Genomic DNA, 13,231 nt, shown 5'->3' on the forward strand with positions numbered 1-13,231 from the left:
TTAATTATGTATTGGTGCTTAGAGTAGAAAATTATAATTAACTGCTTAAACGTTTACTCCACCTATTTAGTCCACATTAGTTTAACCGATATCTCGTTATTGTTTTCATAGAATAAGAAATATTTCTTTTTCAATTTCTCTTTCAGTGGCATTAATATTATACGAATAAACAATATAAAATATGTAAATAGATGTGCTAATTTAACACCAGTTAAATTCATATATATAAAAAATTCATTCAATATTAAATAATATTCATTTAATATATATATATACTTTTACATATTTAAATATATATATATTTATACTTTTAATATATATATATATATATATATATATATATATATTTTAATATATATATATATTAAAAAAACAAAGAAGAGATTATTAGGAAAACAATTTTGTGTACTTTGGCCTAGCCCTCTTAGTTGTAAAAAGAAGAGACATCATCTAAAAGCGGAAATGATATGTAAAAGCTCTGAAGCCTAACGGAGTCGTGAAGTCCAATTTTTTCCTATTTAGATCGATCTTAAAACAATATTAAATTAATTTAGGAACAAAATTCTCAAGTTTACCATGGTGGTATCAACTGGAATTGGTACAAAAGCAGCGTCATCTTCAACTGGAAATGGTCCAGATATTACACATTTATTTAAGTTTCCAAAGTAGAAGCAAGGATCAATGGAGAGAACTTGTTGTGGCAATAAACTTTCAACTAAAGGTGAAAATTCTTCGGGTGGTACATACTTCAAACGACCGTGGTCTCCTCCAAAAAGGAAACGGCAACTGTGGAATGAAAGAATTCCTAATCAATATAATATATTAAATGCTTAAAAATAGTGTCATTTTATAAATCTAAACATATATAATTTAGCGTTTCTAATTAATATTTCTTAAATTTTGTGTACAATTTGGAAAAAATATTAAACGTTTACTACATTAGTTTGATAAACAAGGGGTGCTGAAAATTTATTTTCGGAGAGCCACTAACGAAAATTTATATCAACGGTTTCGAGATAGTGCTATATCCTCGACTAATAGATAATAAAAAATTGAAAACAAAATCTGTCGTGGATTGTTATCCAGTGCACTGCCCAGGGATTTTCTCACCCATGAAATCTCATGTTATTTTCTACACTAATTTATAGTAACCCATAACGCGCCAAATTGTGGATTTTTTTTTTTTTAATTTAAACATAATACTTACCATATCTCTTGTTTATAAATAAACGAATAATATACAGGGTGACCACCCTTTATGCTCCACCCACTTTTTTTTTAACGGTGGGAAATTTCGAAAAAATAAAAAACACGTATTTAATCATTTTTAGTCTAGTTTATTTTCAGTGATTGACCCATTTTTTTAAACCCCTGTATCTCGAGATACAGCATCCAGCTTTGTTTTTTCAAATGGAACGTTATATATTTTTTTTGCATATTGTTATAGTATTTGAGCTTCTAAAAAAAAAAAAAAATAACGTTCCATTTGAAAAAACAAAGTTGGATGCTGTGGGTTTAAAAAAATGTGTCAATCACTGAAAATAAACTAGACTAAAAATGATTAAATACGTGTTTTTTATTTTTTCGAAATTTCCCGCCGTTTAAAAAAAAAAGTGGGTGGACCATATAACTCTGGTCACCCTGTATACTAGAATCTCTAGTATGATAATGCAAAGAATTTATACATAATGTATGCAATAAACCAATAAAAGAAAAATTTATTTTAAGCAGCAATATTTGCTGTTGAGAAAGATCAAATCAATAATTTATCCTCATTGATTCATAATCCCTGTGCTTCATTTTTTGATTAATTATACATATTATTGCGGTTGTTTACGGTAACAAATGAATTAATCGCATTTCTCTACTACATTTTATACCTTAATTTGGAGGAGCAGCTGATGGCTGGAAAAAACATCCCATCTAAATTAAAATCCCTGAAGGCGCCTCGAATGTGGGTACCATTGAAAGTGAAAGTAATGACTGGTACTGTAAGATCAAAGGCACAACCTATAACATCTCCCTTACGGATGTAGGGCTCTGTTGCGTGAGGCAGAACTATTGTTTTCCTTCCACCTAAAATGAAAATAATTTGCGAATTTAATTTTGATTTTTACTTTAATGAGAATAAAGTAGCAATAAGAAGAATGCAATTTTTGAGGATTTTTGAGGAAAAAAGAAATTATTTTCTTAAAATTATTGTTGATCAAAATTTTCGTGGTATATTTCCTTTGAAACACTGAAAAAATAGTCTCTTTGAGCTTTGTGCACATTTACATTTTTGTTTTAGGTTTTGATTTTACAAATAAATATCAATCGAAAACAGAAAATCTCGATTTCTTTTAATCATTGAATCACAAAAACACAACACTTCTTCTTAATAAAACAGAATTAATCAATTAGAACATCATATCTTCCGTGTACATATTAAATTAATATACCTAATAGTTTGCACAATAAATACAGTAAGTGCTTAAAAAACTTCTGATCATTTATTCAAGTAATGTAACCGATCAATATTTGCCCAAATATTTGACAATTTCATCTAGCGCCAATGCAGAGGAAATTAAAGTTGTATTGTTGAACAAAACAAGCTTACAATTAAAAGATAAATTAAATATTAACCGGTCCATAAAGCAGCTCCATCAAATCCATACGAATACAAATCATCACCAACACCATTTCCACCCCATTTTTCTCCACCACCAGGATAGGGAACATAACTGAAAAAGTATAAAAGAATAAAAATAAGCAGTTGAGGAAACTGTAAACAATAAAAAAAAACAAAGAATACAGTATCCAACCCAGCAGTGTTTGCCCAGCCGATCCTTAAATGAGGGGTCATGTGAGTAGTTTGTTCCATGTGATCAAGTGTTACTTCAAAATACCATTTCTGGTAGACAGCAGAACCTTCTACTCTTCCTACGAATATATTTGGCCGTACACTATAAAAATAATAATAATAATTTGCTTTACAATTATTATTTAACATTAGTTCTAATTACACAAATAAACAAGTAAGTAGAAGAAAAAACCTGGCAACATGGTCCACAAGCTGAGTTTGTAAAAGTAAGTTTTTGCCCGGCAAAAGAAAGTCACAAATGTTATTTTGAGAGCTCCTCACAGCTACTCCATTACCAACACATAGGGAGCAAAGTACATCCAAAACTTTGGGATCCCTTCCGTGTTTTTCCAACAGTGAAATAATAACTTTAATGTGTTCATCCTAAAAAATAAAATTAATAAATTGGAAAATCTATATTAAAATCTAATTTTTTTTTTGTCATTTTCCACTATTAACGTTATTATTTAATTGTGATTAAAAGATTACAGTTAGTCTACAGTTCATTAACACGGCACCTTAGTTGTCAAAACTTCCTCAAAGAATCCAAAAAATATTGTTTTATTGTATCTATTCTTTATTGCAAATTTATATGGTAACGGATTTTATATAGTTGTTTTAATGTTTTTGTTTTCATTCATTTTTAATTTGTTCGTCAAGTACAATTTTTAATAATAAGTATGAATCGTTTTTAACTAAATAAATAAATAATTCTTACATCAAGGCTACTCGACAAACGATCAAAACTGACCCTGACAAACAAACGAACACTATATACCGCTCTACTTGTCCCAATACGGACGTACGGAATACAGCTCTACGGAAGCGCCAAAAAATCGAACATCAATCGACTTCAAACTTTACAGTCTAAAATTCTAAGAACAATAGTTAACGCTCCCTTCTACGTCTCCAATCATACTATACACTCTGATCTCTATATTCCTCTCGTTTCTGAAATAGCACAATCTCGCTACACAAAACTCCACACAAATCTACACAGACTCTACAACTCTCTGATCCACAACATGTCTACCACAACACTTCCTTCTAATCCTCAATACAGACTAAAGCGGCGGTGGCCATGCGACCATCTCAACACAACGCCGATCTCCTAGGATGGTTGCTTGTAAGCTTGCCAATCTGGCGAACTAACGGCTTCCATCACTGGATGGTCGTCGTTCACTCTAATCACGCCCCTGGCGCAGATGCATGTGCGCGTATATGTATGGATATACGTGCATGTGTATTTGTGCCATCCCTTAACACTCGTCTCTTTTGCTAATTGTACTGCATACAGTTACAAAATAAATAAACAAATAACAAAAAAAAAAATAATTCTTACCCTCATCATGTTCAATGCCTCTGGAGAATCTATCAGTACACAATGAAGTACGTCTAACATTCCAGTACCTTCTCCAGAAGCCTGTGACCCTAATCTGCTAAAAAGCCAATTTAGTCTATTTGTATTTGCGAACTGAGCACAATTCGTATGGTTGCCTTTGATGATAGCAGCTGAAATGAAGATTATTTATATTTGGATTTATGTACTAAGAACATATTTATCTTTGTGTAAACTTGGTATATTTTCCCTATTTTGTTTGGTAAATTAGTTTCGGTTAAAAATCGTTATTGTCTACATTTATGTAAAAATAGAATGTTATTATTTAACAGCACTGTAGTGATCACTTGGAATCCTGAAGCCTATCCCTACTCAAAGGATGATGTTACTGTAAGTAAATCTTCCTTTGAAACATAGAACAGAACCATGCAATTTGTTAATATAAAAAATAAATAAACAAAGACTATCACTTATATAAAGAAATCAGAAATGAAATTTCTAAGCTTATGATGGCACATGTGATGCCGAAACATAATACTTGTTGTACAAAGATTTTAACCGAGACTTCAGTGAGTTTTGACATGTCTACTGTTTAAAGATAATCCACGTTTGTGGACGATTTAAAATGCGTTATAAGTTGAAAATCTTCGAAAAGTGAATCTCACTTGTTTTGGACGAAAATTGTCTCGTCTCGTTTGGAGATTTGTTCTTCAGAGATTCGCTGATGAAACCTTAAGTCATTATGTTCTAAACTTTTTAGAAAGCGTAGAGTAATATTGTCTAGAAATATTCAAAATGTGAGGGGAAACACTCAACTACAGCAGCCACCATTGGTCAACAGAAGGGGTCCAATCACCTTACAAGACAACTCCCCTTATATAGATAGCCCACGAATCAATTTCCAAAAATTGAATGAGTAAAAGATGGAAATCCTGCAAAACTTACAAAGTGATATTCCCTTTTTTACTAAAGTCCAACTACGTAATAAAGACCATTATTAACAAATTTATCAGAAATTGAAAGAATCTAAAATGATATAATCATATTTTAAACGCAACTGAAGGAAGGGATTAACTAAGTGGTTAACGTATACTGGATTACAACCCGGAGATACCAGTTCGAATCCAGCTGATTACCCTTAGATTTTTTTCTAACTTGGAGCTTCTTGCAGCTCACTTTCCAGTCACGTACAGTATAATCTATAACGAGAGAATACTCGCCGCGGACAGGCATTGCACTGAAAAAAGCTCTGGGCGCCAATGACCTCGGATGTTAATGCGCCTTAGAAAATATTTAAACGCTAACATTGAAAGCAATCAATAGAGAATGAAGTGAGTCTAAAGATAATTAATAAGGTTAGGAAACACAAATGAACAAATTTTGCTACCATTAAATATTAATAATAACGATGGTGAGGAGATAATAATAATAGTAATAGTAAGAATAAAACACATACCTAATAATTGATATAAGTATCCAGAAATGACGTCCCAACTTTGACCGGATTCATCTCCAGCCAAACTTACGAGAAAACCTTGGGATGTAATTACGTTAATTTTATCAATAGCTTCCAAAATTAAATTTAAAATACCTTCTTCTTGAAATAGATCTTGCCTATTTCTCAAAGCTCTAAGTTTATTTTGTTTTTCTTCATGTTCTGAAATAAGCAAGCAATTGAATTGTACGGTTCATTTATTCAATTTAGTTATAAATCCAAACAAAGCTTACCCATATCTTCTTCTGGTTGAGCAAAATAATTAATCAAATCTTCTAAACACATGACCATTTCGTTTAAATTTACAGTTGCGCAGAAAAGTGAATGGCGTCTATTCATTTGCAATTCTTCTAAACCCCTTTAAGAAAATAAAACGCCTTAGTAAACTGTATTGATAAAATGGCATTAAAAATATAACTTTTAGGAGGAATTCCAAACATAGAAGAAACAAAAAATACCTGATAAATTGTGTAAAAAGCGAAGAACATTTTCGAATAACCCTAGCCGTTCTTGATTCTTCTTCTTGACTTCTGCTAAAATCAAGTCCATCATCCATTTTTCCCTCCTCGTGAAGTACTGCTTGCTTCTCTTCGACTTTACCCACACCTTTTTTCTTTGTTTCATATGACTAATGAAAAAAAAATAAAAAATAAGGATAAATAATAATCCTTTATCGACGATATATGAATAAATGTAAAACAGAATTTAATAATATCTACCTAAGATCGGATAAGAATAATTAATGAATAAATAGCCCAGCCGAAGGCAGATGTACGAAGAAAAATACGTAGTATGAGATACATCACTGTGTTTATTAGTAGTCATTAAAGCACAAACAACCTTTTCCTATATACAAGCCCCAACCACAGATACATATTTGCTTTCTTAGAAATCAATTAATTTAGATTTGAATATTAGAACAGTAGATTTAAATAAACCCTCTTATTTTGGCATATATCAGCAAGGTAACAGACAGTTTATGTTGCTGGATTTCCAGTAGTACTCCTCCTCCTTTCTTACAATGACTTCGTTTTTGTTTATTATCTGTTTTCTGGGCAGTCATTCATTATTCATTTCGTAAAATTGTGTATACTACATAAACCTTAAACTGATGGAAAAAATTTAATAAAAAAGATTAACTTAATGATGAAGTATGTGACGTAAACTCCCAATTATTCTCTAAAACTTTTACTCATCTAACGGTATGGTAAACGGAATTCCACAATTCAGTAACCAGAAACGGGAGGACTATTAGAAAAATTTAAAATGAAGAATAAGACATAAAGATCAAACACGCAAAGATCGTGCCCAATAACCCGTATACCTCTTAAACGAATAACATACTTTCCATCAATGTATTAAAAAATAGTTTACCTACCTTGGATGTTACCCATAACCCACTTTCAGAATGCTGAACCAAGACTGTACTGTCACCGTACTTTATTATCGGAGCGCCAATAACTTCAAGATCTTTATCTTCCATTACAACTTTTTGATCATCTTTCTCTTGTCTTAAAATGAAAGTTGATAGGGCCGTCGTGGCTTCATCTCTGCAAATTTAGGATTATAAATTCACAATTCCATTAAGAACAAGTTTCTTGTCCCTGATTCTGTTCATTTTCTAAAGAATCTTGTATTTCAGTATCAATATTTTTTCTAAATATCGTTTCTTACCTAGTAACAAGATGAAGTTCGTTTGCCTCGTTCACTCCCAGGTATCTTCCCGTGGTTAAATGCCTTATTCTCATTGGATGATACCAATTAATAAATCCACCCGCCCATTTGGTTCTAGCCAGTTCTAGTCTCCATAAGGATCTGGCTTGACTCATGACACTTCCACCTTCGTATATCACAAGGCTGGAACAATTCAAATAGATCATCTTCCATTATTACTTTTATTACACGTTGGAGTACGCAACCAATAAAGTACGGTACATGTCGTGCAGTAATAATTAATAACTCTCCTCAAAATATACAAAATTTAGTGGACAACTAACTCTTTGAAGTATATTCTTTTTTGACATTGGATCAGTCATTTTGGAATCGGTAGAAACTTCTTTTCAACGAATCTTTTAGTATTCCTTCAAATGTCACGATAAAATTCAGGACGTTGCTTATCTCCAATACTTTTCCCACAATGTTCCTGGAGCTTAGTTTGCTACGGTAAACTCAAATCCAGTGTCATTAAACTTCGTCATTTTACCTGCGTTTTTTTTTAAATCTTCATGTACCATCTCGCTCCCTAATGTTACCAAACAAGAACTACAAAGTAATTGCCATCCATAACCCTCATTAGTTTGCCCGCAGATTGTGTGGGTCTGCCTGTTATATTTCCAATAATATGTCCCCAATATAATTTTTCGTCCAAAACTTACATATAAGTAATGGAGGGTACAATTCATTTTAAGATCTGTAATGCTTGAAATTGTTTCCTTCTTAAATATTATTAATGAGTAACTTCGGTTTTATCGGTAAATTAAACTGTAGGATTTGAATATGTTACTAAAGTACGAGGTTACTCTAACAATTTCATTAAAACAACTAGCAATTATAGAATGATCCCATGAATAATATTGCACATTTTTGTAAACCTATAAACTACTGGGTAGTTTAAGCTTTTCCACCAATTTCAGAAATTGTTCATCAGTGGAGGTGAAGAATTTTGACTTCCATTTACAAACTTACAATGACATATTGCACCAAGTGAAGAAGAACTTATTTAAAAACATTTTATTAAATATATCTAAATGATTATACTATTACTTCAAAAAAAAATTAACTTAACTTCGCTCAAAAGTCAGTCAATGTAGTGTTTGCAACATGTAAGTGATAGTGTGATCCTTTATACGAACCTGATGAACCAATTTCTGAAGATGGAAGACACTGAAAGGTGTCAGAATTAATGATAAGATTCTTTGATGGCTGCCTAAATAATAAAGTTATAATTAAATATTAGCTTGCATTGTGGAACCAACACCAAGTATTGTACTTCTTCAACTTACTTCTGCCCAGCTTCAGCAGACCAAGTAGATGGAATCGTCAAACATTCATCACCGCCGTGAAAGAATCTCAGAACATCACCTCCAAAAACATATCCTGAAAAAAAAAATGCATTATTTAGAAACATAAGAAAAATAATTGCAAGGCACAAACATAATGATGGTAAATTTGCGATGTTCACTCGCTGAACCAACCAAACCTTCACCTCCTATATCTTTCCAGTTATTCTGAAATAAGCTATACAGATGCTAATTTCAATCTAGTTTCCTCTCTGAGGTAGCCTCAGGGAGCGGGGAGCCGGAAGTATGGGGTAATCTCACTAATACCAATATACCCTCTCCGGTCAAAGCTCCCAGAGAGAATATATCCTCAACGGTAATAAAATCAGTCGAACGGTCGATTCTATAAGAACCAACCAGTGAAAATCATGCCGAAGTCTGTTATTTTCGTACCTTAGAAATAACAGAATGTTGTAGTACTCTGGATATCAAATGGTAAGATTACTGCTTTGCCTTTATCCAACATAGTAAGCATGTTTTTCTTACATCTCTCGTTATTTTTCTTAGAATTTAATTATATAATTAGGATAAGATAAAGATGTAAGAGTTAACATCTTATTTATGCAGGGAGCATTAAAAAATTCAGAGTAAGTTTGACTGCAATTTTCCACACTGATTTCTAGTAAAAATTCATATTTTGAGGCTAAAGTACTACAAAAAATCTTTTGAAGTTAAAACGCAAGAAAACTATGTTTTTATAGGGTGATCTTCTTTTAGAATGTTGAAATATAACAAAATAATAATAATAAATTCTTACCCACATATTTCATTTTGCTGATACCGGTGCCGTAAGGTTGTACAGACCAATGAGTCACATGGAAAGAGGCATTCACAACCGATTGGTCATTTTCTTTTGTTGTATGCTACAAATAATTTTGTCTCTATTATTCAACTTATACTGTGGGATTGTAAAAAATATATTAGTTATTTCTAATTCTCCGAAAGCAGTTGATCTTTATTAAGATGTTGTTAAACAAAAAAAGTCTTGAGTACTCATTGTTTCTTACATAAGATTTTAAAAAGTCGGAAAAAAAAAACGTAAACAAAAAATATTATATTAACTATGCATCTACTATACATCTTACTTTATCTATCTTATATGTTATAAACCAGAATTAGTTTAGAAATACGAAATGAGTAAGCTAACTTATGAAAAACTGATGCAATAACTAACAGTCAACAAACAGTTCAAAATTTCACTATTTTTTCAGCGAAAAACATTTGCAAAATGTATTGCTCCCTTTTTCATTGATAAGCTCTATTTTTAAACCAATTATTAAATTCACAAATCGTTTGTCTCGTTCGCCATATTACTATTCCTTAATAATGAGTGTTGTTGTTAGTTTTTATTTGTAATTCGATTGCTTCTAATTCTTCTTCCGATTTCCTCTCCCCAAAGGCGCAGTTCGCTATTGAAATCTGAAGACTGCAGAAATGTTTGAAATTGCTTAGTGTGTTTCACATTGGCTACAATATCGGCATGGCCTTATTGCACGTTAGTTCCTTAGTTTTCCATTATCACTTAAGTCCAAAGAACTTTACGTTCCCATACTCCAAGGGCCATTTCACTCTAGCATATCAATGCTAAACTTCTCATGCATTAGTGACCATTAGTGCCGGCTTACCATTTGTTACATTACTAACTTGCTTTTCTGACTGATGTAAACAAGTATCTACACTGACCTTAATTGAAAACAAGCGTTTTTTTGAAATACTTCCGCCAAAGGAGACTCTCCTCACGTTACTGTTAAAAAGAACATGTGCTACTACAGCTGTTTGCATTAATAATCCAGAAGCGAGAGTAGGACTTTTGATTCAAATGTTATCATCTATGGCGTTCGTTATAACATTTCACTTAGCTTCAAAATTAACACTTCAATTTCCGCATATGATGTTACCTCTAACCTTCTTCCCTGTGAGCAGATGTGTGTTAAACACACAGGTGCAGCAAATTTGGTAGCGAAGATGTTCAACGCAGATTTTTGTAGTATTGATTTTTTGATACCACCGATTCAATCCTGTTAACTGCGTAATACATTGATAAATTCAAGATTTGATCCGTTAGACAATATTAAAGATTTTATTTATCATACCAGGCTTATTCTGACAAGCCAATTTGATTTCGACATAATATGTTGTGATACAGTATTTTTATGGATTTTATCTACCATGAAGGTAAAAACTAATTGGATTGAAATAATATCGATAGTAAACATTAATAATATTTAAAAAGTTTTACCAAATATCTCTCGGTAGCAACGGATACAAGGATCAAATCGTCACCAACTCTGACTTTCTCACCTTCAGATCTCTGTTTGGATGCTGGATGTACTGTCCACCAACATGCTTCGCCTGTATATTAATAGTTATAGATTTAATTTATACTCAAACATAGAAATAAAAATAAGTTTTCAGCATTCAAGAAAGTAACAATCTAAAATTGATATACTCCTGGTAAAAGGAAGAGGGATAATGCGCTCATGAATACTTTTTGATATCGAGTATTCACATGAAACACATATCTAAAAGTTTTTTGTACTCCTTAATAGGTTTTGAAACAATCCAATTAACAATTTGTAACTTCTAAAATGTAACTATAGACAGATAACACTTTTGTATCTAAACTATATTAACATTACAGCTTAAAACTTTCCCAAAGACCGTAACCCCACTCAGACTAACCGCGATCTCGGCACAGTATTAGACGGTGGAGTCATCCATAATAAATTTTTAAAAACCAGTGAAACCAGCAATGAATTTTTATAAAAATAAACTAAAGGGGGTTCAACCTAAAGCCTGATGAAGTCCGCCAGATCACATATTGAGGTCATAGATTACAATTAAAAAATTTATTTGGAGATGTAACTTCAATTCCCATACCTCAGAACTCTCGCAAACAGATTATCATCTTTTCATGCATCTTTACTGATGGAGAACTTTATTGCGAGAGAAGAGGTTAGCTAAGTGGTCAGTATACTGGATCACCCGGACAGCCCGGGTTTGAATCCAACTACTGACTCTCAGATTTTCTCTAGGAGCTTCTCAAACCTCACTTTCCGGTGATGGGCAGTGTTATCTCTAAAGAGAGAATCCCAATTTTCACTGTGATGAGTTAAACAGATTTTTTGTTTCTTACTGGCAAATAAGTGGTAATGGGTGCTTATTTCGCATAAATGAATGAGTCAAGCAATTGAGTTATATAATTTTTAAGTACACTCTTTGAAAGTAGCAAAAACAGTGAGGTCCTCGCCTCTAATATCACAACTACCGAGGCCCGAGGCGGGTAGCAAGATAATATACATATGTAGTCATAGGAATCAATGACAATTTATTCAAGTAAATTAATAAAATACACATATTAAGTATGGTCCTTGATTATATGTAACAAAGCATATGTCAGATACACATAAATCATACCTTGCGAGTGTTCTTGTAAGCCCACATCAAATGAGAGTTTATCGTTAGAAGAACTGGTCGACAAGCAAGCAAGATACTGTAAACATGATTTATTTGGTTTTGAAAATGCATTCCTTTATAATAATAAGTAAAACAACTATTTCATCACCATCTTTCTTATGTAAATTATATTTTTATAAAAAAAAACTTAAAATTTATCAAATTTATGATTACCATATCGCTGTTCTGATGCCTAAGTAATATTGCGTTGCCATAAAGTAGTGTCCTATGTCCTGAACCTGTTCCTTTACCCTGAAAAAAAAAAAAAAACCAGTTCTATCTAATAACTTTTATAAAGTGCACGATATCAGGTACTAAACGTTTCGTAAAAAAGATGGAAATAATAAAATAAACAGATTTTGTTAATAAAAATCAATTATTTTGTTTAAAAGATTTTCCTAATTAAGACAAGAAAGAGAGAGAACAAATATGAAACTGAAATAGAATTTGTGGTATGATACAACCATAATATAAAGTGCCAAGAAAATTGCATCCACCAAAAAGAGCAAAGTTGCTGTATCGTCAATTTTCAAGTACATACATATGTATGTACATACTATGTAAACATGAACTTAAGGTTAACCTAAACACCCAATGATTCCAACATAGAAATTTAATTATACGCCACGGCATACGTTGCCAATACACAATCACTAATACCGATTAGTGAAACGACTTAGATGACGTAAACAAATCCATCGGAAGAGCTAGTTATCTGTTTCTTCGAGTACATCAGTTTCCAATAACTTCTATTGCTTCCTAATTTAATTCAGCGCGTCTTTTCTGTGATAAATTAAGCTAAAATAGTTATTATTTCTATTTTTCTTAATTTTTATTATTTAGTTGATGAAAGCTTCTTTTCTTTAATTCCCTACGCTTTCGGATTTCCAATCCTTATATTGGATTTTTTCGGAGTTTGATACAAACAATTTTGTTGCCAATTGATTTGTTTAACATTGGACAAATCGAACCCTTGCCGAGTTTGATGCAGACAATTTGATACAGCTAAAGCTTTTGTCGTACGCCACACCAACTGAACC

General features: G+C 32.1%; 1 protein-coding gene across 5 annotated transcripts in view; it reads right to left on the minus strand.

Annotated features, from left to right (window-relative positions):
* RyR (Ryanodine receptor) overlaps nucleotides 1-13,231 on the minus strand; it is a 118,593-nt gene that overhangs the window by 62,374 nt on the left and 42,988 nt on the right. For all 5 annotated transcript variants that reach the window (XM_074130704.1, XM_074130702.1, XM_074130701.1 and 2 more), the window contains 16 exons: nucleotides 12,366-12,443; nucleotides 12,153-12,228; nucleotides 10,975-11,087; nucleotides 9,493-9,598; nucleotides 8,679-8,772; nucleotides 7,351-7,533; nucleotides 7,055-7,226; nucleotides 6,135-6,304; nucleotides 5,910-6,034; nucleotides 5,638-5,838; nucleotides 4,185-4,354; nucleotides 3,036-3,226; nucleotides 2,805-2,945; nucleotides 2,626-2,723; nucleotides 1,881-2,076; nucleotides 576-786 (listed from right to left, as the gene is read on the minus strand). In XM_074130704.1, coding sequence (XP_073986805.1) covers nucleotides 576-786; nucleotides 1,881-2,076; nucleotides 2,626-2,723; nucleotides 2,805-2,945; nucleotides 3,036-3,226; nucleotides 4,185-4,354; nucleotides 5,638-5,838; nucleotides 5,910-6,034; nucleotides 6,135-6,304; nucleotides 7,055-7,226; nucleotides 7,351-7,533; nucleotides 8,679-8,772; nucleotides 9,493-9,598; nucleotides 10,975-11,087; nucleotides 12,153-12,228; nucleotides 12,366-12,443 — 2,325 coding nt within the window. The remainder of the gene's footprint in view (nucleotides 1-575; nucleotides 787-1,880; nucleotides 2,077-2,625; nucleotides 2,724-2,804; nucleotides 2,946-3,035; nucleotides 3,227-4,184; nucleotides 4,355-5,637; nucleotides 5,839-5,909; nucleotides 6,035-6,134; nucleotides 6,305-7,054; nucleotides 7,227-7,350; nucleotides 7,534-8,678; nucleotides 8,773-9,492; nucleotides 9,599-10,974; nucleotides 11,088-12,152; nucleotides 12,229-12,365; nucleotides 12,444-13,231) is intronic.

This window comes from Rhodnius prolixus, unplaced genomic scaffold, assembly GCF_049639745.1.
Source record: "Rhodnius prolixus isolate KJV_2025 unplaced genomic scaffold, Rpr scaffold_4, whole genome shotgun sequence".
Lineage (NCBI taxonomy): Eukaryota > Metazoa > Arthropoda > Insecta > Hemiptera > Reduviidae > Rhodnius > Rhodnius prolixus.